Source organism: Phyllobates terribilis, unplaced genomic scaffold (assembly GCF_046119375.1).
Source record: "Phyllobates terribilis strain yellow unplaced genomic scaffold, ASM4611937v1 Scaffold_3__8_contigs__length_932513732, whole genome shotgun sequence".
NCBI lineage: Eukaryota > Metazoa > Chordata > Amphibia > Anura > Dendrobatidae > Phyllobates > Phyllobates terribilis.
This window is the reverse complement of record NW_027362763.1, coordinates 358,991,842-359,016,403: the sequence shown is the minus strand read 5'-3', so window position 1 is coordinate 359,016,403 and position 24,562 is coordinate 358,991,842. Positions and strand designations below refer to the sequence as shown.

At 43.5% G+C, this 24,562-nt stretch overlaps 1 protein-coding gene across 1 annotated transcript; it reads right to left on the bottom strand.

Annotated features, from left to right (window-relative positions):
* Nucleotides 1-772: 772 nt before the first annotated feature.
* ABCF3 (ATP binding cassette subfamily F member 3) lies at nt 773-23,478 on the bottom strand. The gene is made up of 21 exons (XM_073675318.1): nt 23,331-23,478; nt 21,052-21,199; nt 19,023-19,096; nt 17,581-17,633; nt 16,032-16,129; nt 14,646-14,768; nt 8,139-8,405; nt 7,737-7,817; nt 7,597-7,656; nt 7,335-7,391; nt 6,651-6,673; nt 6,507-6,562; nt 6,227-6,427; nt 6,052-6,128; nt 5,923-5,967; nt 5,700-5,832; nt 4,746-4,834; nt 4,349-4,440; nt 2,674-2,806; nt 2,485-2,572; nt 773-1,800 (listed from the first exon to the last, which is right to left on the bottom strand). Exons 1-21 carry the CDS (start codon nt 23,443-23,445, stop codon nt 1,642-1,644), a joined length of 2,172 nt encoding a protein of 723 aa, XP_073531419.1. The 5' UTR covers nt 23,446-23,478; the 3' UTR covers nt 773-1,641.
* Between the last annotated feature and the right edge of the window lie 1,084 nt (nt 23,479-24,562).

Sequence of the window (24,562 nt, the reverse complement as noted above, 5' to 3'; positions counted from 1 at the left end):
TTTGCATCCCTATTCGGTTTGGCTAAAATTGGCTTTATGTCAGGATTTCTAAGAAATCACAGCTGGTGCTCAGGACATAAAATCTCTGAGGAACTCAATTGTGGCTCCATAATAAAAGGAATCTGTCACCAGGTGTTTGCTATGTAATCTGATAGCAGTATGATATAGGGACAGAGACCCTGATTCCAGCAATGTGTCACATACTGCTGTCATTTTGATACAATCAGTTTTCTCTGCTGCAGATCTACCAGTTCTCTGAATTCTGTATAACCCCGCCCACATCACCGATTGGCAGCTTTGTGTATGCTGTGCATAGGCAGAAAGCTTCTAATCAGTGGTGGTGACGGGTTATACACAGCAGTTGACTAGGAGGCACGAAACACCTAGTCCTGTAGTGATAATCTCCAGCTGATAAAACACTGATTTTATTGACTCACGCTGCACAGTAAGTGGCACATTGCTTGAATCAGGCTCTCTGCCCCTACACCGTACTACTTTCAGATTACAAAGCAAAAACTTGCTGACAGATTCTCTCTAAAATGGTTGTGCAGCACCTTTCATATCTGCACTGGGTGCTGACAAAATGCTGTACGCTGGACAGGAAAGTCACCTGTCAGGTATTAGGCATGTCATCTATTCTGACCAAGGAGGAAATGTGAAGTGCTAGTCAAAATATAGAGTAATAAATGCAATTTATTCACCTTTGGGACCATTCTCCAGTGGAAAGTGAGTAACTCCAAGCAATAAAAGTTAGACAATAAGACACAAGGAGTAGGATTCTGCTCTTTATTTACATCTGGTTAGTCTCCATCTCTTGGCACCTCGAATAACTTAATAGGAAGCGAGAGATTGTGGTTTACATTGAGCAACATGCTGACTGCACACTACTATGGCGCAAGAGCTGCCCGTCAGCTGTGCCATGATCTCCTGGATAAAACAGGGCTACTGCAGAAGGGGAGAAGAGTAAAAACCTGTGGAACGGACTCGGCGAGGAGACCATTCTGCCAATACAGAGGACAGGCAATATCGGTACATAACTGACTCACAGGAACATAATCCTTGGCTGCCGTCTTAAGATCAGCATATTGTGTGATGAGGACGTTTCCACAATTTAACAAGCACCAGAGTCTTACACATCATATACTCCCACCATTATATTACACCATATATCAATTCATGACTAATGTACATTATGGGATGACAGCGAACTGCAGGAACAAGACATTAGAACGTTAACATACAAACATTTCTGCAATACAAAAAAAATCATTGGCCGTCTGCAGTGTTACATTATTAGAATCAGACCTTTGATATACGCTTGAAATAAATAATAGAGAATCGTATGTGAGCGTGGACCTGCTGTAAGACAAGGGGATAGTAGAAAGAAGTGGGTTAGGTACAGGAATTACACAGTAATGTGCAGCAGAGCATGCAACAACATAAACTGCCATCTCTGCCCAGTCTTCACTGTTGGAGTAATAAATATCTTCCCTGGGCTAGAACAGTCTCATTGGCTGTAGTGTCCTAGGGCCCATCTTTGTAGAACATCTGGCTTCATTAAACTTCAGGAACTTTGCTCCATTGTGAGACTATCAGCATGTACAGGCCACCAAGAGCATCGGCAAACTCCTGTAGGGTTCACTATAGGAAGCCCTCCTTGCGGAACTGCTCGTGCAAGATGTCCCGGTATTCATCAAAACCTCCCTCGATTCGAGTCACGCCACCATTCTCACAGACCCATAGCTCGTGACAAACAAGGCGGATGAATCGCTCATCGTGGGAAACCAGGATTACTCCTCCCTAGGGAAAGGAAAGAACAAATGGAAGCTGAATAGAAGATTAAAAATACAAAAGAAATGAAATATAAAAGAAAATGTAGTTATACGGCCTGGGCTACACTGCGACTTTCTGCAGCACTACTGATAGAGTGACTGCAGACTTATCGATTTGGACCGGACAAAACCCCTTTAACTATTTAGCTAGAGCTGCAATCCAAAGCAATATATTAAGCTGTATGCAATTGGATTGACCTTAGCTGCCACTTAATAGTTAAAATAAATCCGTAATGCTACAAAAAGTCGCAGTGTACCCAGGCCTTTCTTATTTTAATGTAGTCCCAGTTTTGGCAACTGCATGGTAATGCTCTCAACAGTTCTCATCAAGTAGTGCAGAACTAGGATTAGGGACAATATAATAATATATACACACATTATTGACTGGTATATACTGTGACAAATGAGTCTACACCAGTGGCACGGGGAATATCGCTTTGCAGTTAATGTGCACAAAGTTCTACTTTCTGACACGTCAGAAGATATGGACAGTTCGGGCTCTCCATAGACGTTCATTCTATCAACCAGGTATCCAGTATCTCCAATCCTACGTGTCATACTTGTGTCTATGACAGAAGATCATATTTTGAACACACTTACATGTAAGCCATATCATATGCAGAAAGTAGGAGGAAAGGGTAAAAGAACTAACCCGGAATTTATTCAGTGCTCTTCCCAAAGCTTCGATCGTCTCCATATCAAGGTGATTGGTCGGCTCATCCAGAATGTAAAAGTTTGGACTGACAAAAGAAAGACAAAATGTAATAACCATTTTCCCTTCTATAGAAATAAATAATGTCATCTATAAAAGGAAGCTACTGCAGAAGTCACGTCAACTTACCAAAGCATGGTCATTTGTGCAAACGCTACACGACTCTTTTGGCCTCCAGACAAACTAGCTACCGGCCGTACTGCAAGTTCACCAGAGATCCCATAACTGCCCAGCTGATGGCGATATTCCTCCTCTACTTTACCTGTAAAAGACGCAAACAATGCAGCAGAGTAAGGAACAGAAGTTGTTCATATACTGACTCTAGTACATCAGGGTGGCACCTGCGGTGCCACATAAATGCTAAAAGATTCAGAATGACTTCATTCTCTTTAAGAGAGCCTGCAGAACCTGTGGGGGCGAACTAGTCAACTTATATCGAAAAAGCATACTGCATTTGTGAGAAGTCAAACATTTTCCAATGTGTATTGTGCTTAACCAGTTCAATATTCCCCCATTCATTAGCAGGCACATTTTTTGAACAAGTGGGTAAATGGGAAAAATTTCATAGTACTTGTAAAAACCACCAATATGGTAATTTATCTCTTATTGAATGTTCTCTTGGTTCAAAAGAATGAAAAGATATTTAATTCTATAGTTTACCACCCACCTCTGCAATCTATCGTTTGTTTCCCAGGCAAGGAGCATGAGCTTACAAGCTCTTGGCTATAGAGCTTGCAAGTGCTGCACTGAAGTGCTGGACGTATTTCTGGAGTGATGGCTTCCAATCCGCCAGCCTCAGTATCCCTGTGCGCTCCTCCGATGCTTCAGAGTCAAAAGCTGTCTCTGCTTGCAGCATGGGAAGTGCAGAGTTCAGACCAGTGGCACAACCATGCCACTCAACTGAACTGTCAATCCTCAGGAGCGCACTCCCCTCAGCAAGCCAAGACGCAAATTAGCTGCCTGTTTTTGAAAAAGGAAGATGGAAAAACCCTTTAAATTGAATTTTCAATTAAATTATTTTTAACTGATTTTCCCTTCCCAATACATTTATTTTTCTACACGGGATAAATAGTTATAATTGGGCTGAGGCTAGAAATTACAGATAGCTTTATTTATTCATACCATATATTTCTTTTATTGCAGATTTCCTGTTACTGGGTAAATTTAGTCTTTAGCCTGTGTTGTTGAGCAGACCTGGAGCTATTGAGACCCAGCAGCTCCTGCATTTTCCCAGCATCTGGGAACAGGAACCACTACTTCTTCCTGAACTGTATACACAGATCAGGAAGGCAGCGACAGTAATAAACCTTCTCTGCCTTCTCTTCCTGGCTCTGTGCATACATTCTAAAACATCCTTGCAGAGTCATATGCAGACTGACATGGCCTTTTTAAAAATAAATTGAGCAGTCGGCAAGTAGTAAAAAGGAACCTGTCACGTTGTACATGCAGTCCAAACAGTGGACAGCATAGTACAGAGAATAAGAAGCTGAGCAGTGTGATGTGTAGGTTTGCTGGAAAAGATTCCCTGGTGTTGTATGCATACGAGTCCAGTGGATGGTCCTATTTAATGATTGACAGTCTTTCCTGTATGACTGTGCATGCAAAAATAGCTGTCATTCACAGAGTAGGACCGCCCACTGGACTCATTCATACAAACACCAGGGATTTTAAAAGAATACAATGCAAGTTTTACTGTTTAGCACAAAAACGTATATCAAACTGATCAGCAAAATGTCCTATTTACTAGAGAAGAATATACAAGGATCTGTGGATGAAGCATCTTAGAAGCGAATGAATGGTTTACCTGGGAACCGCTTTGCAAGTAGCTCCACTGAGTTGACGTTCAGATCCAGCTGATCCACGTGATGCTGACTGAAGTAACCGATCTTAAGGTTCCTGGTGGTTTAGAAAAATGAAAAGACATTTATTGTAGCATAGCAGCACATTTACAGCACCAGATTGTATGAAAGATAAATCTTGATGAACAACGGACTGACAATATCAAAATTGTGTGAAAAGGAGCGATGGAGAGCCTTTATTTTCTAAAGTACAAAATCAAAATGAAACTCCATACACCGTACATAATGGTGAATGTCAGCCACAACTAGTAACTTTCTAATGCTCCTTACGAAACAGTTTTTAGCTCTCCCACACAACAACTATTCCATACCCGACTACAGCTGGCGCAGACTGTCACTGACCTGTGCGCGTGTCGAATCCCCTGCACCGGAGACAATTCTCCCAGTAACAACTTCAACATTGTGGATTTTCCTGCTCCATTCTCTCCCACCTATAAAACGAAAGCACGTTCCGACTGAAAACCATGGCTATATAGTGGTACTATAAACTCAATGTATGTTCTTGTCCTCTGGTCACCAGCTGCCTGCTTTACCTGGTCCTACACCTATAGCTGGGGCCACATGCCAGCTAGGTTACAGCAGGCATTAAGCAACAGTTTCATCAGCGACCACAGTTCTCTCATTTCTCTTTTGTTCCACCTGTTGTACAGGTTTACGATTTTCTACAATGGGCATCCCCACATGACATTTTATATAACATTACTGATATAATTACTATACAATTTGCATATTTAATTTCCCATAGGAGCATTGAATGGCTTATAAGCCTCCTTACCCCGGCATGTTATTCTCCACAAAAAGAAACGTTACCCCTTAGACCCCAGGCAGAGGCCTCTCATACAGCCAAATCAGTTCTCATGCTTTGCACTGACGAGGGGCAACACCCTGAAACACGTGTCTGCAAATTGAGATTCTGGTTTGGCTTCTATCCTAAGTCGCCTGGTAAGGCTCGTTTAAAGGTTGATATTGACTTTTAGAATTGCTACTTCCAATAGGGGGCGCTAGAGTTCAAGTCCTCTTCCTCTCTGAAGAGACAATTTGCATATCAATTACTAAACATCTTCTTTAGGAAAATGCAACCAACCTTACTCCTGACATTGTTAGATAAGATCAACATAGAAACGTGGCTTTTTTTTATAATGAATAGGATATTTCTTTAAAATCATTTTAAAGGAAGCCATCTTCTTTTATGTATTGAGGTAAGTAGGATAGTAAAGGAATGGAGTCACACATGGTGAACAAAATTTCAGGAAACATTTTTTTTTGTCTAATTGCAGAATATATATAGGCTCTTACCACGCAGATTCGAGACTCCAGATCTGCAGACACAGAGAGGTTCTTGAAGACTGGCTGACTTGAAGAATACCAAAAATCAACCTCATCCAACTGCAAAATTGGCGGCGAAAACTTTTCAAAGCCATCAGGAAACCTGTCAGTAGTAAAAAGGAATTATTTTATCCAGCAGCCCCTAAAACCTTGCTGGCTAATTTGAGAAGAAAGCTAATGGATAGATGGCCACCTTAATACCACTTCAGAATCCTTATCTACTGGCTTCAGTTCTGGCCTACAAGAGGTAACAAAGGACTCAAATTAGTAACTGTGGTCTCCCATCGGACCACCACCCACACTCCACAAGAGGGAAACTTACAGTTTTTCCAGAAGTTTAATCTTACTCTGCACTTGAGAAGCCCGATTGGCATTATATCGAAATCGATCAATAAACACCTAGAAAGTAAAACATGTAAATGTACAAATGCTCACTAAAGAGATGGAAAAATTACACACATCCTATGAATTTCTACAGAAAGGATAGCTATGATCACCTGTATATGTTCCCGATACTGCTGCTGTGCTTCATACTCTCTCTGTTGATTCTTTAGCCGTTCTTCCTTGGTCTTCAAAAAGCTCTCAAAGTTGCCACGGTAGGCCTCCAAGCGTTGACTATGCAGGTGCAAAATATCAGTCGCAACTGTATTCAGGAAGTTACGGTCATGGGAGACAACTAGAATTGTGGAAGGCCAGGTCTGCAAGAAAAACATCATATTACGCCCATGCTGCTATCTAGATCTGAAGACTAGCGGAAAACACATGATTATTATTAACCTGTAGATAGTTTTCCAGCCACAAGATGGCCCGCACATCTAACATGTTGGTAGGTTCTGGAGAGAAGTAACACAAAAGTCAAAAAGATTAAAAAATAAATAAAATAAAACAATAGAAATTAAATTAAACTAGCAGAATATTTACCATCAAGCAGAAGCAGGTCAGGCCTAGAAAGAGAGAAAAGATCATTTACATAAAGGCATAGCTAAGAATATTTCCCTTTAAATTTTCATTGTTATACATCTTCCACACAATGTTTGTAATGCATCACAGATCATCCACAATAAAGGGGATAATGTACTCCATATTGTAATCTATCAGAATATTAGAAGTCACCAATGAATTACATCGCAGCTAAGGCAGAACAAGTGTTTTTATATGTTGTTGCTCTACCACCCACAAGTAAAAGCGCCAACCTGCGCTGGTACACGGAATTTGTAAAAAGATGCAAAGTACCTGTGTACAAGATATTTAACTATAGATGTAAGAGCATAAAAGGCTGGGGAGACAAACGTGTTTTATTCTAGCTTTGTGTGCAAATCACACATAATAGGGATTTAGTGGCTGCTGATCCATAGATTTGTGCACAAATCTAGTCTTGTGGCATCCTCTTTCTCACTATCTAGTCACTGCAATGTCATCGGTTTCATGACAATGGCCTAAATATAGGAAAGAAACTGGAATTTGCAATTGGATCCAATAATAAAACATTGTGTTTACATTGAGTGTTTTTAGCGATCAGAGGTGAGAAAGGGTTAAACAGTAATACAAGTACAGAGTACAAACTTTCTTTAGTAATCACTTCGTAATAAATACGTTCTACTGTACCTGGCAAACAGAGCCCGGGCCAATGCCAATCTCATACGCCATCCACCAGAAAACTCCCTGACAGAGAGAAACATAGGTACAATGAGGACTATAAAAATCGCTTAAAAATATTGATATTGAGTTATCACTACAAGATATACCATGAAGAATAGAAATAAATGTATATGAGACCACAGGAAAAGAATGAAAAAAAACTTCCTTGCTAGCAAAAACAAAATATTCCGGCGCGAGTATTAGGCATTAGAGGGTTAATGGCACTCACTTGGTCATCTGCTGTTGCATGTTGTGCTTGAATCCCAATCCAGCAAGGATCACAGAAGCTCTGAGGAAGGGAAAAAATTATTCAATATCAAGAAAATAAAACTTTGAGGGGAAAAAAATGTAACGACAAAGACGATGTACTTAGCAGGTGCTTTGTCTGCCTCAATTTCTTCCAGTTTTCCGTAGATCTCGGATAGGCGAACGCTCTCTGAACCGTCTCCCCTGTGGACAACAAGAAACAAATAATAATATGCTGAAATTACTATAAATTCACATTATTCATATCTATACATTTCACTAGAGACGGCCTTGATTATTGCCTTCCTCAGACATTATTATAATTGTCAAGTATTCCAAAAAGCCGCTGTTCGGATGAGTGACACTTCATTTTTTTTTCTTTGGAGATTAATAAAAAGGGCATATCACAAAGAAATCAGAACCACACATGAACAATACACTGGTCTGTGTACTTAGCGGAAGCTCTGGGGCTGGAAGCCAAATGATGCTTTAAAGCTGCGCTCGGTAACATTGATGTTCACTTACTTTCCAGCACTGATTCGGGCATTAAGTTCTTTCTCCTCTTTCAGAAGATTCTCCCGTAAGGTGTCACACTCCAGGACGCTTTGTAGGGCTTGGGTGTCGTCTCCTGCCACCTCTTGCTCCACGTGTAGGATGCTGATGTGCGAGGGAACTCGAAGACTGCGACTTGCAAGCATCTTCAGTAACGTTGTCTTGCCCAAACCATTTCTGCCTACTAAGCCATATCGCCGTCCTGATGCCAAATGTAACTCCGCGCCTGTTAATAGGACCCTGCGATAAGGAAGTGCGAGAGTGAGTAAGTATACAACATACAAGCTTGTAAGATCCTATAAATGTACCGTGAGTTGCAGGAACAGAATATTGCAAATAAAAAGAACCATGAATCTGCAATACTTTAATGATCACATGCAGCCGTTTAACCCTTTCACAGCTAGGGGTTTCTCCCCATTTTGCTCCTCTGGTATTCAGGACAATTTTCGCACTTTTGACATACAAATAAAGCCTAATTACTAAACAATAAAGTTACATTAACCAGAAATACCTATATATTTTCTGAAAGTAGATACCTGGCACATTATGAAGTGCTGAGAGGCATTTTGCCAAACACAGGCACCTTAAAGAAATTTTGCATCAAACGACATTTTTGAAAAATAAAAGAATAAAAATTGATCTTTGAGGCTAAGGCTGCGTGCCCACGTAGTGTGTTTCAAGTGTTTATGCTGCGGAATTTCCACAGCGTAAACGCTTGTGAAACGCTAGGTAATCCGCACCCCATGGTCCCCAAGGGGATTCCGCATGTTCTATGCACATGCTGCGGATTTTTCCGCAGCGCTTATGCTGCGTACAAAAATCCGCAGCATGTTCATTAATTTTGCGGAAGCGCCGCCATTGACTTGCATTGAGACGCATAGAAACCGCAACTGTACATTTGTACAAGCGGCTTCTATGCGTCTCTATGTGCGGATGGTACCCAGTTCTGGAGGAGAGGAGACTCTCATCCAGACCTGGGTACCATTGTACCTGTAAAAAAAGAATAAAATAACAAATAAAGTTTATACTCACCTTTCCGAAGGCTTCTCTCTGCATGCCGGCAGCGCTGAAGGACCTTCGGTGACGTCACAGTCATGTGACCGCAGGCCCTTCACCGCTCTGTCTCGTGATATGCCGGCAGCCAGGAACCAGAGCTGCAGCACACGCCGGGACATCGGGGGTGAGTATAGCTTTATTTCTTTATTTTTACGGTCACACTATATAAATCCATGCTGTTTGCATGGATTTATATAGTGTGACCTAGTTGTCAAGCACTTTCCAAGTGATGCTATCGCCTGGAAAGCGCTTGTCAATCTGCATGCGGAAACGCATGTGAATCTGCATGTGAATCTGCATGTGGATCCGCATGTATTCTGCAGGAAAAACGCATGCACAATCTGCATGCGTTTTTTCTGCCAGGGAGATGCAGAAATGCTGCAGAAATTTTCTTCTTCATTTCTGCATCGTGGGCACATAGCCTAAAAGTGTGACCAAAACAGAACGTTAGATACACCACACCTCCTTCTAATAGACCTTTAACATGTGCAGGGTCCATACATACCAGCTAGGCCTCTGTCTACGTTTTTTATATCTTTATAATCATCAGAAATGGAGAGACCAAAAATCCGGTTTTATGCTACAGGATGGAGGGAGATAGAAGCGCACAGGCAGAACTGCAATTCACTGCCTGATGATTACTGACGACACGTGGACAGCAGCTTCACAGGTCATCGGCACAGAAAGAGCTGCCTGCTGATCATGGTAATGGATTGTGCCCAGTAGATGCCGAGCAGGATCGCGGGGTTATTGCTGACTCATAGCACAATAGCTACCATTGTATTACAACAGCCCAGTGATCCTGCTCTGCATCTATAAAACTTACTTTCCCTTGATGCAATGCATCATGGGAGCTTAGGAATTCCCCTGGAGGAGACTTCAGTTGATGTCGGCTCATTTTGAATGATAGGCTCGTGCCATCAAGATGAGTTTTTCTCCATTTTGTTATATGCTTAGTTATAAGTTTTTTTGTCAAATCATTAATATTGAAACACCTGCTTTTAAATTAAATACATTTTTTAATGATAGGTTCTCTTAAAGGCTACATTGACACATCCATCGTACTTGTTCACACACTGTCCGTTTTTTTTGTTTTTACACAGACAGCACACTGACCCATAGAGTTTCACTAGTCTATATTGTAATGCAGCAGCTTGCTAGCATTACTGTAAATCAGGGGTCTCAAACACGCGGCCCGCGGGCCGCATGCGGCCCCTGAGGCTGCTTTATGCGGCCCGCAGGCACAGACCCCTTGACGATCCCGACCAGGTCCAGGAGGAGCTGCCGACAGCAGCGCTGAATTGCCGCACAGAGACTGTTTCCCAGCACTGTATTTCCAATGCCAGCCGCTGACCAATCAGAGGCCAGCAGCTGATATCTGCGTGTCGGCGCAGCGAGTATGACGTCATTGCCATATGCAGATGTCAGCTGCTGGCCTCTGATTGGCCGGCGGCTGACATTGAAAATGCAGTGCTGGGAGACAGTCTCTGTGCGGCAATGCAGCGCTGCTGTCGGCGGCTCCTCCTGGACCAGGTCGGGATCGTCAAGGGGTCGGACTCTGTGGTGCCTGCGGGCCACATCTGCAGGAAGGCCGCCGAGGGAACGGAGGACAGGTGAGAATCATCTTTTTTTTTTTCTTCTATTTTATGTGTGTGAAGAACAGCACAGGGGGCACAGAGCCACAACATGGGGACCAGGATGGGGCACATAGCCACAAGAGGGGACCTGGATGGGGCACATAGCCACAGGATGGGGACCTGGATGGGGCACATAGCCCCAAGAGGGGACCTGGATGGGGCACAGAGCCACAAGAGGGGACCTGGATGGGGCACAGAGCCACAAGAGGGGACCTGGATGGGGTACATAGCCACAAGAGGGGACCTGGATGGGGCACATAGCCACAAGATGGGGACCTGGATGGGGCACATAGCCACAAGAGGGGACCTGGATGGGGCACATAGCCACAAGAGGGGACCTGGATGGGGTACATAGCCACAAGAGGGGACCTGGATGGGGCACAAAGCCACAAGATGGGGACCTGGATGGGGCACATAGCCACAAGATGGGGACCTGGATGGGGCACATAGCCACAAGAGGGGACCTGGATGGGGCACATAGCCACAAGAGGGGACCTGGATGGGGTACATAGCCACAAGAGGGGACCTGGATGGGGCACATAGCCACAAGAGGGGACCTGGATGGGGCACAAAGCCACAGGATGGGGACCTGGATGGGGCACAGAGCCTCAAGATGTGGACCTGGATGGGGCACATAGCCTCAAGATGTGGACCTGGATGGGGCACATAATGGGGACCTGGATGGGGCACAGAGCCACAAGATGGGGACCAGAGCCACAAGATGGGGACCAGAGCCACAAGATGGGGACCTGGATGGGGCACATAGCCACAGGATGTGGACCTGGATGGGGCACAGAGCCTCAAGATGTGGACCTGGATGGGGCACATAGCCTCAAGATGTGGACCTGGATGGGGCACATAATGGGGACCTGGATGGGGCACAGAGCCACAAGATGGGGACCAGAGCCACAAGATGGGGACCAGAGCCACAAGATGGGGACCTGGATGGGGAACATTGCCACAGGATGGGGACCTGGATGGGGCACATAGCCCCAAGATGGGGACCTGGATGAGGCACATTAGTACAAGATGGGCGCCAGGATGGGGAACGTTGCCACAGGATGGGGACCTGGATGGGGCACATAGCCACAGGATGGGGACCTGGATGGGGCACATTAGTACAAGATGGGGACTTGGATGGGGAACATTACTACAAGATGTTTTCCATTATTACTATATGATGCTAATTGTAAGACAATATTACTGTATGTGGCCAATTGGGGGAAATAAAATTGTAAAAAAAATAAAAAATAAAATAAAGCATGAAAAAATATTGGGCACTAAAAATGCTGTTTTATATGTAAACTAAAGTAAACACAAAAAAGTGCACGTTTATTATCGCCACATCCATAACGACCCAAGCCATAAAAAAATAAACACTGCAAAAATGTTCAAAAGGTGTACACAAAAAAAAATGGTATCACTAAAAATGTCACATTGAACAAAGAATGCGGCCCCCCAAATTAAAATTTTTTCCATGTGCGGCCCATATACCCAGCCGAGTTTGAGACCCCTGCTGTAAATGGTCCAGGATGTGTTTTACCTGACCATGTACCTTCCCCTTTAACTGACTGGTCACATGACTGTGACATCACACAGGTCCTGTATGCACAGTAAAGGTCTGTACACATGACTGGGACAGCACACAGGACCTATACACACAGCTGACTGATCACATGACTGTGACATAGGCAAGGTCCTGTCAGTATGGGTGTATGTATGCACAGGATATATAAACCCCAGTAATTGGAGACAGGTGTGTTCAGTGAGAGAGGCGTGAGGCCTGTGCTCCGTGTGTGTGGGACACCGTTTGTGAGAGGCCTAGTGAGGCCGAGAGTGAAGCCTGGCAGCCTGAAAGGCCGAGCCTGGATCCTGTGCATGGATGTCAGTGGCCTTTGAGGGAGAGCCGGCTTAGTGAAGAACCCTGAAAGGCGCAGGCTGGATGTCAAGTGTGGAAGACATACCAGTAGCCTACGAGGGGACGACGGTTAGAGACCCTCACCTGGGAAAGCCGCAAAGCCACAGTGGTGGCGGAATAAACGGACTGTAGCAGCAAAAACCAGCTAAAGGTAAAAACGCTGCGTTATATGAACATTTATGTTGTTGCCTAGCCGAGGGCTATAACGGGAGCCAAGTGGACGTATCTGTCGCTGGAAAGGCTCCCGAATTGTGATGTGTGTAATATGCCGGTCTGCCACTTGAGAAGCTCCCGGAGGTGACAGGTGTAAACATGCCGGGCGTATACTAAGATGGACTGTGTGATTAGCGGTTTATGACGAAATAATAAAATGCATTGCGAATTATCGGAAGGACATTGCTTATGTGCCTTAATTGACCCGGTGCATCGAGTATCCCCCATTATGATGACTAGCGCTGCCTTACAATATTCACAACAGTTTAAAAAATTAATCCAAGTCCAATCCATGAAACTCAGAGCAGGTCCTATTCTCATCAGTTTTGCGTATCAGATTTGGCCATTCAAGTCTATGGGAATCCGTTAAAAACAGAGGAAACAATGACGACATGCATATTACTCTTTTTTACCATTTTTTTCACTGGTCTATAGTTAAAGTGTAACCGTCCTTATAATTTTTATTTTATAAAGCAATAGTACACATGAAATTAAGTAACTTTGTAAATATAATATTAAAGATACATTTTAATATTCATTTTCAAACGTCTCAATTCAAAGGTAAAATCTGTATTAAATGAAGACAGATTATTACTTTACTGAGATAGGTGGTGACAACTAGTTGTGATACGATTCTATGTAGAGGGGAGGAAGAGATGGGGAGGAGCTAGAGGCAGAGCTCCTCCCTTTTACATGCAATCTTATAAAAACCAACTGCCATCTCCTATCTCAGTAATGTAACAATCTGTGTTCACTGAATATATATTTTACCCAAGAATTGAGAATTTTGATAATCAATCAGTCCCGGTGGAGAAAGAAGCAGATTTCTCTGATAAGATATATTACAACATTTCTTATTTTCATGTGTACTATTGATTTAAGAAATAAAAATTAAGAGTTCAGACAGTCTATTTTGTTCAGTTTTTAAAAACGGATGTCAGCAGTTGAAAAATTGAGAAAATTCTTATGACACAAAAGGAAAAAATAGTCCAATTTACCAAGATATATACGAAAATAGGCAAAGATATGCGAATGTAGCCTAACCCCTGATATAAATGAGTCCTTGATCACTACTGTAGGTGCGATTCAGGTTGAGATATGGCAATTAGGAGCAAAGACGTATCTCATGCAACCTCAGCTACTTAGTGGCCATTCTATAAGGAAGTATGAGATATGTCCTTTCCATTTAAACGATTTAAGGCTATGAACAACTGTAAAAGTTTTCTTTTATGCAATATAAGAATTATGTGAGCCCTTTTCTCCTCTCCTGAATTCTCATTTAAGCTCAAATCCTGTTTATTAGATCTGAGCCGAGATCGCTGCTCTGATGCCGCAGACTGCCCAGACAGTAGCTGTCAGGTAAGACTGAAAGGAATCAAGCAGCTTGTAGGAAAAAGTGTTTTCAATTAAACCACGTAAATACAATGCAAACAAAGACCAGAATAGGTATGAATAGGTATGCTTAGCCTTAAGAAGTAATTCAACTTTTTTGTACTTCTTTTCACATTTTGAGAAGTTTGGTAGCCAGTCCCTAGCCTGGTGTAAAGGTGACTGTTCACATAATCATTGTCCTATAAGTAGGATGAGAGCTATGGAAACCTTGGAGTTGCATATTATACCAGGGCAATCAGAAAACAAGAATTTTTGCAGACTTGCCTCTCTCCAAATGACACATCAAAGTTGTCAATTCTGATGTCATACGACTTGTTCTTGCCACTGGATTCTATTCTATTCTCCTTCTTGCTGGCAGCTTGACTTGCAGAAGCTTCTTCCATTACACTGCATGTGTTAAGAAAAAAAAATCATAACAAGGTTTTCCCCTTTAAGAAAACTTTTAATAGCCACAGCAGAGAAAAAACACCAAACAAAACAGTATTATTTAGCCTTCCCTTGTCCAGTACATCCTCTACGTACCTGCCCCGGTCTCTGTCTGCAACGCTGATGTCTAATTGACTGAGCTCAGCTATTCGGCCCGTATAAATGGTATGAGCTACTGAGCTAAATGATTGGCTGCAGCGCTGTAGACACAATGTCAGCATTGAAAACAAACAAAGAACGGTGCAGCAGCAGAGAGCTGGCGCTGGACCTGGGTAGGATAAGAAATACTCAGGTTTTTCTTTTTTTAAACTACTAAAACTGTCAGCAGAAAACCCAATTTAAAGTGAATCTATCACCCCCTGGGCGATATCAGACCTCTACTATGGCCATACAGGGTATAGAAAAGAATCTATACATATCTGTATGGCCCATAGTAGAGGTCTGATTGCAGAGAAATCTGGTTTTATAAAATCTGTTTTCCACAGGCTTGGCGTACGGGGCACGCTAAGCAAACCCCTCCTATCTGCTTACTATTCCCCTAAATCGCCGCCTCTGTGCTAAATCATCATATCCCCCCCCCCATCCCCTGCACGTCACAGGGCCCTGTGACGTGCCCTGCTCTGCCTTCCCTACTGCGCATGCGCAAAGCAGACTCCCACGGAGCGCGCTCTGTTTCCCTCTGGCCCCATTAGGCTGCGTACTGCGTCGCAGCCTTGTATTGCGCTAGCGACGGTGAGTCACTGAGACTTCTGCTCTGCTAGCAGTATGCAGCCAAACGGGGCCGGAGGAAAACAAAGCGCGCTCTATGGGAGTGTGCTTTGCGCATGCGCGGGAGGTGAGGCAGAGCAGGACACGTCACAGTGCCCTGTGGCGTGCATGAGATGGGGGGAGATATGATAATTTAGCACAGAGTCAGCGATTTAGGGGAATAGTAAGCAGATAGGAGGGGTCTGCTTGCCATCCCCCGGACGCCAAGCCTCTGGAAAACAGACTTTATGAAACCAGATTTCAATGCAATCAGTACTCTGCTATGGGCCATACAGGTAAGTATAGATTTACCTTTCTATACCCTGTATGCCCATAGTAGAGGTCTGATATCGCCCAGGGGGGGTGACACATCCCCTTTAAGTTGCATTTATAATCACAGCTTTTTTTTATAGTTACAAAAATCCTGCTGCACATGGATATAACGCTCGCAGGAGCCAATCACACCTTTACACTTACACATTGCCACCGATTTTCTGCGTCTCCCGCTCGGATCGCTTCTCCTGTTTCGCTTTTAGTTTGGCTTCTGCTTTTTCCAACTTCCTTACATCAACAGTCTGAGGGCAAAATAACTTATTAGGAAAAAAGGACTGATCCAAATATAGGGTCTCACTCATGTATACATAAATCATATGCAGGCTCTGAAGAAAAATCCCAACAATGATTTATTGTGCTCCAATGGCCCATCACTACTGGGAAAGCTGGAGGCTTCATCAGGAGTAACCCGAGCACACATGATGCTAAACCGACTTCAAAGAGAAAACCTTCACATGTGGCTCTAAAAGACGCTTTCATATGGGACACAGATGATACACATTGCTAGAACGCACACGCCTGCAAATCCAGAGGACTCAAGTTTGTTTTTTTTTTCAAAGTACCAAAGTTTTTACTGATTTTAGAAATTGACAAAGATGCGCATCTAATAGCAAACCTCAATAAATGCCTAGGTTAATACTAATTTATTCCTTAGGGACTTGTTTCAATTGCATGTCTTATGTACACAGCCCTTCTCTAAAGACAGCAACATGGGTAAAAGTCATAGCATCTGTTTCTCCATGGGACGTTATGATCTGCCATACTTTTTTTTCCTTGCGGGAAGGGCTAATCATGTAATATAAGGATGGGTCAATTGTGTCGGAGAGGGAGCCATTCTTACTTACAGTAGTATCTCTTCACTCCCTAATATTGCATATGGACGGGGGCTGTCTTCACTCACATCCCCATCAGGACAGGCGTACGCTACCTACTGCTCACGCAAGTGACCCAGCAGATGACCTAGATGTGACATTAGCAGCCCCGCTCACCTCCTTTTGCAGTAGTGAGTGGAGCTGGTATACCCCTTCAATAGTAAAACTTCTTTAATACAAATATGCATATACCAAAAAAAAAACAAAAAACCTGCAACACAATTTTTTTTAGTGATAGAACCATAATTAGAAGAAGAAATAAAAAAAAATCAAGATAGCTGTGTAACAACTTAAAATAGACCATCTGGACTAGAAATGTAAGAAATTAATCAGAAGCAGTGGCTTAAAGCGGACTTTAATAATTATGGGCTTAGGACATTAATGTTTGATTGATGAGGATATCACTGGGACTCATGCCAATTAGCACAATGAGTGGGCGGCAGCTCTACTAGAATTATTGCAATCCACAACACATATGGTATGTACACAACAGATATAAATGTCCAACAGACGCAGACCCCACCGTGCTGTCACAGGAGAGGTGGCTGCATGTGCACAAAAACTGCAGAGGAAAAGGGCAATTTTCAGATGAAGAAAGTCAATTCCTGATGCATCCCAGTTTTCAATGTAGATGCCGGCCCAAGTAGTGGGGTCTGCATCTACCAGACATTTATGGCATATCCTATGGATATGCCAAAAATGTCTTAAAGATAATGCTGGAGAGCCTCTGTGACATAGATAATGTGATACTGATTAGGTCTTATAACTAAAACTGCACACTTGACAGACATTCATCTTGAGAGATAAAAAATATATCTTACTGAAGATTGGTCCTTTTTCATTAACAAGACACTCAAGACCTGAGGGTCAACATCTGAAAGGGAGAGGGGAAAAAAAAAAAAGAAGTGTTAACGTGAATCCATATGTGATGCAGAGACTAACCAGGGACAGCCATTTCTTCATTGGTGTTCACCATGAAAGTGATGAGAATCATTGGAAGAAAGAGGTGTTACATTGCCATATGACAGTCATCTAACTACATATATTAGTGAACTAATTCAGAAGCAATTTTAGAATATTCTGTGATTATCGGACAGGCTAAGAACAATAAGTAAAAGAACAGAACCTTCTGTAACAAAACCCAAAATAGAAATGTACTAAGTGCCTCTCTCTGATCAGTGTCCCGGGTGGTGGCAAATCAAATTGCAGGTACTGAATTATCAAGTGTCCCATTGAAGTGGTTATCCAGGACTATATACATTTTTTTACTATGGGTCTAAGAACTAACAGGCAAGTAGTTGCTATGAGCCAAAAAATTAATATAGTCCTCGATAACCCCTTTAAGCCATTACATGTGGAAGATTTACTATCCTGTATATTTTGCTTGATCAGAAGGATCAGATCTGCATATTGAAAAAGATAAACATTCCCCATCATCTCCTAAGGCTATATTCACACACGCTGTGTTTTTGTCTGCAGCTAAATCTGCTGACAACTTTTCTCTGGAAGGAAAACAGCTGCATAAAAAAAAAAGCAGGTTTTCTTGCTGCATTTTTTTCAGGCATGTACATAAAGTTCTGTGAAAAAAAAGAACCCCATTCTATTTCACCATCAAATACGCTGCAAATACGCAGCAAAAAACGCAAGTGCGGTTTTTGCAGCGTTTTTTTCACCACCCATTACTTCCTATGGGTGAAAAAATGCTGCAAAAATGCTGAAAGAAGTGACATCTATTTTCCAAATACGCAAGCAAGGGAGAAAATGCACAGCAAACAAAAAACATGAGTGAACAGAGAATTCTGGTTTCTCATAGACTTTGCTGGCACTGCTAGATGCAGCTGAAAATTTGCATAAAAATCTGCTGCAAAATACGCAGCAACACACAACGTGTGTGAACATAGCCTTAGGGCTCATACAGACTTCCGTGGATCTCGGTCCAATCACTGACAGCAATACACGGACTGGCCGTGGGTCAGCCTCATAGAAATACATGAAGCGGTCATGCTGTGGTGGGGAGACCCGCGGCTAGTCCGTGCATTGCGGTCCGAGATCCACGGACTTCTGCATAAGCCCTTAGAAGATATATGATGTTTTACTTCTGCCGAGACCCAAACCTTTTGATCAAAAAAGATGCACGAGATCTTCTGTCTGTAATATGCAAGGGGATACCAAGTACCGTAATTTTAATCAGCCATAAGGACATTTAGGACATGAAATTAAACATATGTGAGTGCAGGTAAACCCACAGCTCTCATGTTCTTACCATAATCTGTAATTTGGGAAAGCTGGATAGGAGCATCCAATAGAACCTGTGCTTGTGACGGGACCTGGTGATTCCTAGAGGACACGGAAGCAATGCAATACTGGTATAAGAAAGAGAACCTGCAGGTGTCCCTTCAGCCCTATGTCTGGGGCATATTCACAGAAACGTGCACAGGACAGCACTGCACACCGGCTCATTAACGCCAATCAGCCGATTCACACGTGACAGCCACAATGCGCAATACTTTAGTGTGACTTTCAGGGGAGTCTTCTCCAAAGTCTATGAGAATCAACAGCTCAAAGACACCAAACTGATACAATGTGGAAGCAAAATTTGTCCGTTTTTCATTTCAGAGGTTTTTTTGCACTTGCATGCATGGAAAACCACGGGTGTTTGTATATTAATATAAGCATGATGGAAAACCCCGCAATAATGGGTATCTTGTTTTCTCACCCTAACGTGCAGCCCTGTCCGGTGTAAATGACCACAATAATCAGAAGTTGAATAGGATTTTTTGGCATCTCATTTGCACAGCATTGTCCCAGTAAGCGATGGGTCACACGACTGTATTGCAGCTATATTTACGTGTCTGTATTACAGCCGCCATCCATGGCCTCATCATGGATCTCATGAGCCGAATTTACAGCATTATAGGCAAAAATAATACTGTACATTTGGGTCGCTGAGTCCTGTGGTTGGTCCTACAATTGCGGCCATACTACAAGAAAATATAGTGGCAATACAGAATTAGCTGTTAGTCGTGCGCTTTCCCAAAGACTAAGAGAAAAGAGTGTGATACCTCACAGAGTACAGGGACAAGGCTGGACCTCGGGAATCTTCAAACACTACAGTACGTACGTGTCACTACAAAGACTCCACATCTATAAATCAAAGGATGGTAGTTGCTGGATTGGCACTAAATGGTTCCCCATCCTACAATTAAAGAGGGAAAAAAATACTCTTCATTTAATGCCCTGGGCAGAGTACTAGTAAAAGAACCAGGAGGCCTCAGGCTATGTGCCCGCGATGCAGAAATGCTGCATATTTTTCCCGCTTCTCCCTGGCAGGAAAAACGCATGCGGATTTTACATGCGTTTTTCCCGCCAGATAGAAGCGTTTGTCAAGCGTTTTTGCATGCATTTCTGCATGCGGGTTATCATGCGCTTTTCCAAGCGATTTTAGCATAACTTGGAAAAGTGCTTGACAACTTGGTCACACTATATAAATCCATGCAACCTGCATGGATTTATATAGTGTGACCAAGTAATAGTTAAAAGAAAAGAATAAGAGTAAAAAATAAAGATTATACTTACCTTCCAATGGCCCCCGTGTTTTCTCCGCTCCATCTGGTCTGTTGTATGGGTCGCGGTGGTGTGAAGGACCTGCGATGATGACATTGAGTCATGTGACAGGTCACACGACCGCCGACGTCAGCGATCGCGTGACCCGTCACATGACTAAATGACGTCATGGCAGGTCCTTACACCACCGCGACCCATACAACAGACCGGACGCATCGCTGAGGACACCGGGGGCCATCAGAAGGTAAGTATAATCTTTATTTTTTATTTTAAATTCTTTTTTTAACAGGTAATATGGTACCTGGGTCTGGAGGAGAGTCTCCTCTTCTCCAAACCCGGGTACCATCCGCACATAGAATCGCTTAATATCCGTGTGTGCAAATGTGCTGACACGGATATTAAGCGTTTCAATGCAAGTCAATGGCGGCAATTACGCTGCATGTCCGCAAAATTAATTGACATGCTGTGTACTTTTCTGCAATGATAATCCGCAGTGGAAATTTCCACAGCATGTGCACAGCACATGCGGATTATCATTGGGGACCATGGGGCACGTATTACCAAGCGTTTTTTTAAGCGTTTTCGCTGTGGAAATTCCACGGCAAAAACGCATAGTGGGCACACAGCCTCAGTGTCAGCTCCTACCTGGCTCAGATGCGTTCCATACACTTACACTATTCCCTCTACAAGGATCACTGGGGTGAGACATGCTGGCAGGACATACTCACATACGCATCGATCGGTACATCCTCTGACAGATGTCGCGGATGTCATCGTCACCTTTGGCATCTCCGGACACATCCTGAAGAAGCTCCCCCACTGCCTCAAACAAGTCATTCTCTGATTCAAAGTCAGATTGCCCGCTGTCCAGGACATCTAGTGGGATGGAGAAATGCTGCATATTAGAACAGGACTGTCAATGGCAGCATTCATTGAAATCACTACTCACATAGGAAAGTAGGAGATGCTAATATTTTGGTTAGGCGACGGCTTTTCCTCAACCTCAAACCCACAGGAATTCAGTGAAGTGCACACTGGAGGCGATTCAATGCACTATTCTGAGACCGTGCACATATTAGACCGTGGAGATTTATTAAGACATCTGTTTTTCACATACGTGTTCCATCAGTGCTTTTCATAGACTATAATGAGTATGTGTAATGAGTACGATTAAAATCACTTATGGTAAAAATGGATACACTGTCCAAACATACATCTGATTCAAAACGCTGAAAGAGCTTTTTTTTTTTTTTATCCCTCACAAATGAGAAAAAACATGTCTGAATGGGGCCTTAAGGTAATAAAGGTAACAGAGAAAGGGCCTGATTAAAAAGCTTCTGACATACTCGGTAGCGGTGTTCTAGGGGTCTCTTAGATGGAGGCCAGAAGAGTGTCCCTTTGGCCTCATGGACAGTCTACGTTAGTGTAGAATAGGCCAGGCTCACATCTCCCGCTTTGAGTCTCCATTGCAGGCTCGTCGCACTATTTTTTATGGTAAAATGACAGACATCGTGGGGGGGTTTAAATCCTATACATGGATGTAATTGATATATATTCCAGGTTGATCTGTTCTATCTGCTTATTTATATATTGCTGTAAAAGATGATCAAACTATACAAGTGATAGAAAGAGTCAATCACAATAGCATTGCATCATTTATTGTTTATTGAAAGAATAGAAAAATAAATGATTGACACTGACAAGTGTCCACTGGGCCCCATTACAGACAACAGCATTTGTAGGTTGTACATTATATGATGGCGCTGCTAATAAAATAACATAAAGTGTGAACAGGTACTGACCGCAGTGACAATGATAATATCCAAATGAATCATAATAAACAATGCAGCAGTGCACTGATCGCTCTATGGTGTATGTGAATATGACTTACATGACTGCTAGATGGATTATATTTAGAAAATAGAAGTACTTACAGCACAGGAGGCCAATAAAGGGAAATAAGAGCACTCCTCCCGTACATCTCAGTCCATGGCCCATATGCAGACCGCAACGCCTGGACTGACCGAGTGTTTGGATCGGGAGCGCGGCAGTCATTCTGGTCCGTATATGGACTGTGAAATATGTCCGTACGACCCCCGCCTAAGGCTGATTTTAGAGCAAAATCCTATGTGCCTTTTAAACTTGCAGTCCTTAGCCAAGGATAGGTAGGTTTGATAGTGTAGGGTTCCATCTACAACAAGGTACGTCTTGTCATGGCTTATGGGCACACACAAACTGGCGTGCCAAGAACCACGATTCTAGAGTATATACTATATAGCAGTGGTGCGGTTCTGAATTCATATACACAGTGTTCACATGGCGCATCCGGTGTGCTACCGCACTTGTGTGATCATACGATGGACCTGGCACCCTGAATGGGATCTACTAATCATATACAGAGTAAGCTTTCTGTGATGTACCCACTTGTGGCGGGTGCAGGACAGTGGCACCCATCCCCCATAGGTTTAATATGTCAGAAAATATGTTGAAAAAGTTAGGAAACCAAAAATGTAATGTATAGCTGTGAAGCCAACATCATGGCTGGACACTGCATGGAGCGCCCCCTGGAGGAATGAAACCATGAGAGCCCTCACAAGCCTGTCAGACGTCGGTCACCGCGTCCACAGCAGAAGACATCTTCCATCCATCCCTGCACCACAACGTCAAGGAGCAGCATTGATAGCGGACCCCTAGTCCATTGCCCCCTACAGCAGGCATCTGACAGCTGCAGAGTACAGGCTGCTGGAAGCAGTGATCTATGCTCTGCAGGTGGATGGCAGACACTGTGAGCAGAGGACAGCTGGAGGTGTGACAGCTAATGGCCACCCGCCCTCTGCACAGGTCATCCCTAGTACAGGAGCCATTGGCATGATCCAGAGGAGTCCAGATCAGTGGCCAGCAGGCGCATGTGGCCCCTTCATTCCCAGCCGGGCACCTGACCTATCACACAGACTCTGCCGGGCGCCTCCACTCCCAAGGGGTCACCGGCACAGCCCGCCCCCCTTACCGGTCACATATTGCAAGAGCTCGGCATCCAGCTGTGGAAACTCGCTCCTCAGTATCTCCACGAAGGTCGCCATGTTGGCCGGCAAGCACAGCGCAGGCGTAAAAGGAGAGATCATGCGCTCCGGAAGAGCAGAGGATGATGGGAAGTGTAGTACGGAGCGCACACGGTGACGTGTGGGTCTGACAGGGGCATATACGGGCGGTTGTGGCCTGTTCTGAAGCCGCAGGGCTGTCACTAGCCGTGTGGCTGCTGCTCTGCCTTATGGCTGCCCGTGCTTTCCAGTCATGTCAGTGTTCCCTCTACTCCTCTGTGGTGTGCAGAGGGCTATGCAGGAATAATAGGGAATCGTCATCAGGAGCTCATTATTGTGAGACCTGGTGACAGGGACTAATGTGAGGATGAGCTCAGTACAGCGCTGTAGACTATGTTGGTGCCACATAAGCTACATCAATAAACAGGTTATGGTTAAACCATCTGAAGTTATTCCCTCCTCTGGGTTTTTTCCATCAGAGCCATGAATTCAGGACAGGGTCCTCTCTGTGGTCAGACCCCAATGATCAGACAATGCTGAAGTTGGTTTCATAGTCATCAGTTTATTATTTGGCAATTTTTTTTATTTTTACAGGTAAAAGCCCAATGATAAAATACAATGCAGTGAGGTGCACTGATGTGAATACACTTAAAAGCAGTGGGCACCGAAAGGCATTATTGAAAGGGTTAAATGACTTTTGGCCACTGATCTCACAATGCAGCCACACAGATAGTGGTGCTTCACATCACGCCACTCCAGCCTGGCCCAAATGGTACCGGCATCAAAGTCGACAGTCGATTTAGACGATTTGAATAAGTAACTGGTGTTTTGAAGAGGTAAATTACTTTATGCCACTGATATCACACCACAATTCCATAGATAGTGATGCCATGCATCAAATTCTGGTCACTCCAGCTTGACCTGAGAGGGTTCTTCTAGGCATCAATGTGGGCAAATAGCCAATTCTCCTAAATTTGAATACATAACTGGGTGTTTTTCAGTGGTTAAATAATAATATTTTTTATTTCTATAGCGCCAACATATTCCGCAGCGCTTTACATTTTAGAGGGGACTTGTACAGACAATAAAGACATTACAGAATAACACATAACTCAGGGAGACTAAACAGTGGCCCTAGGGGATTCCGAACGGCTGTGCCATGTATCTCTCTATCCCTATATGCTAGACTGGGTCGAGAACC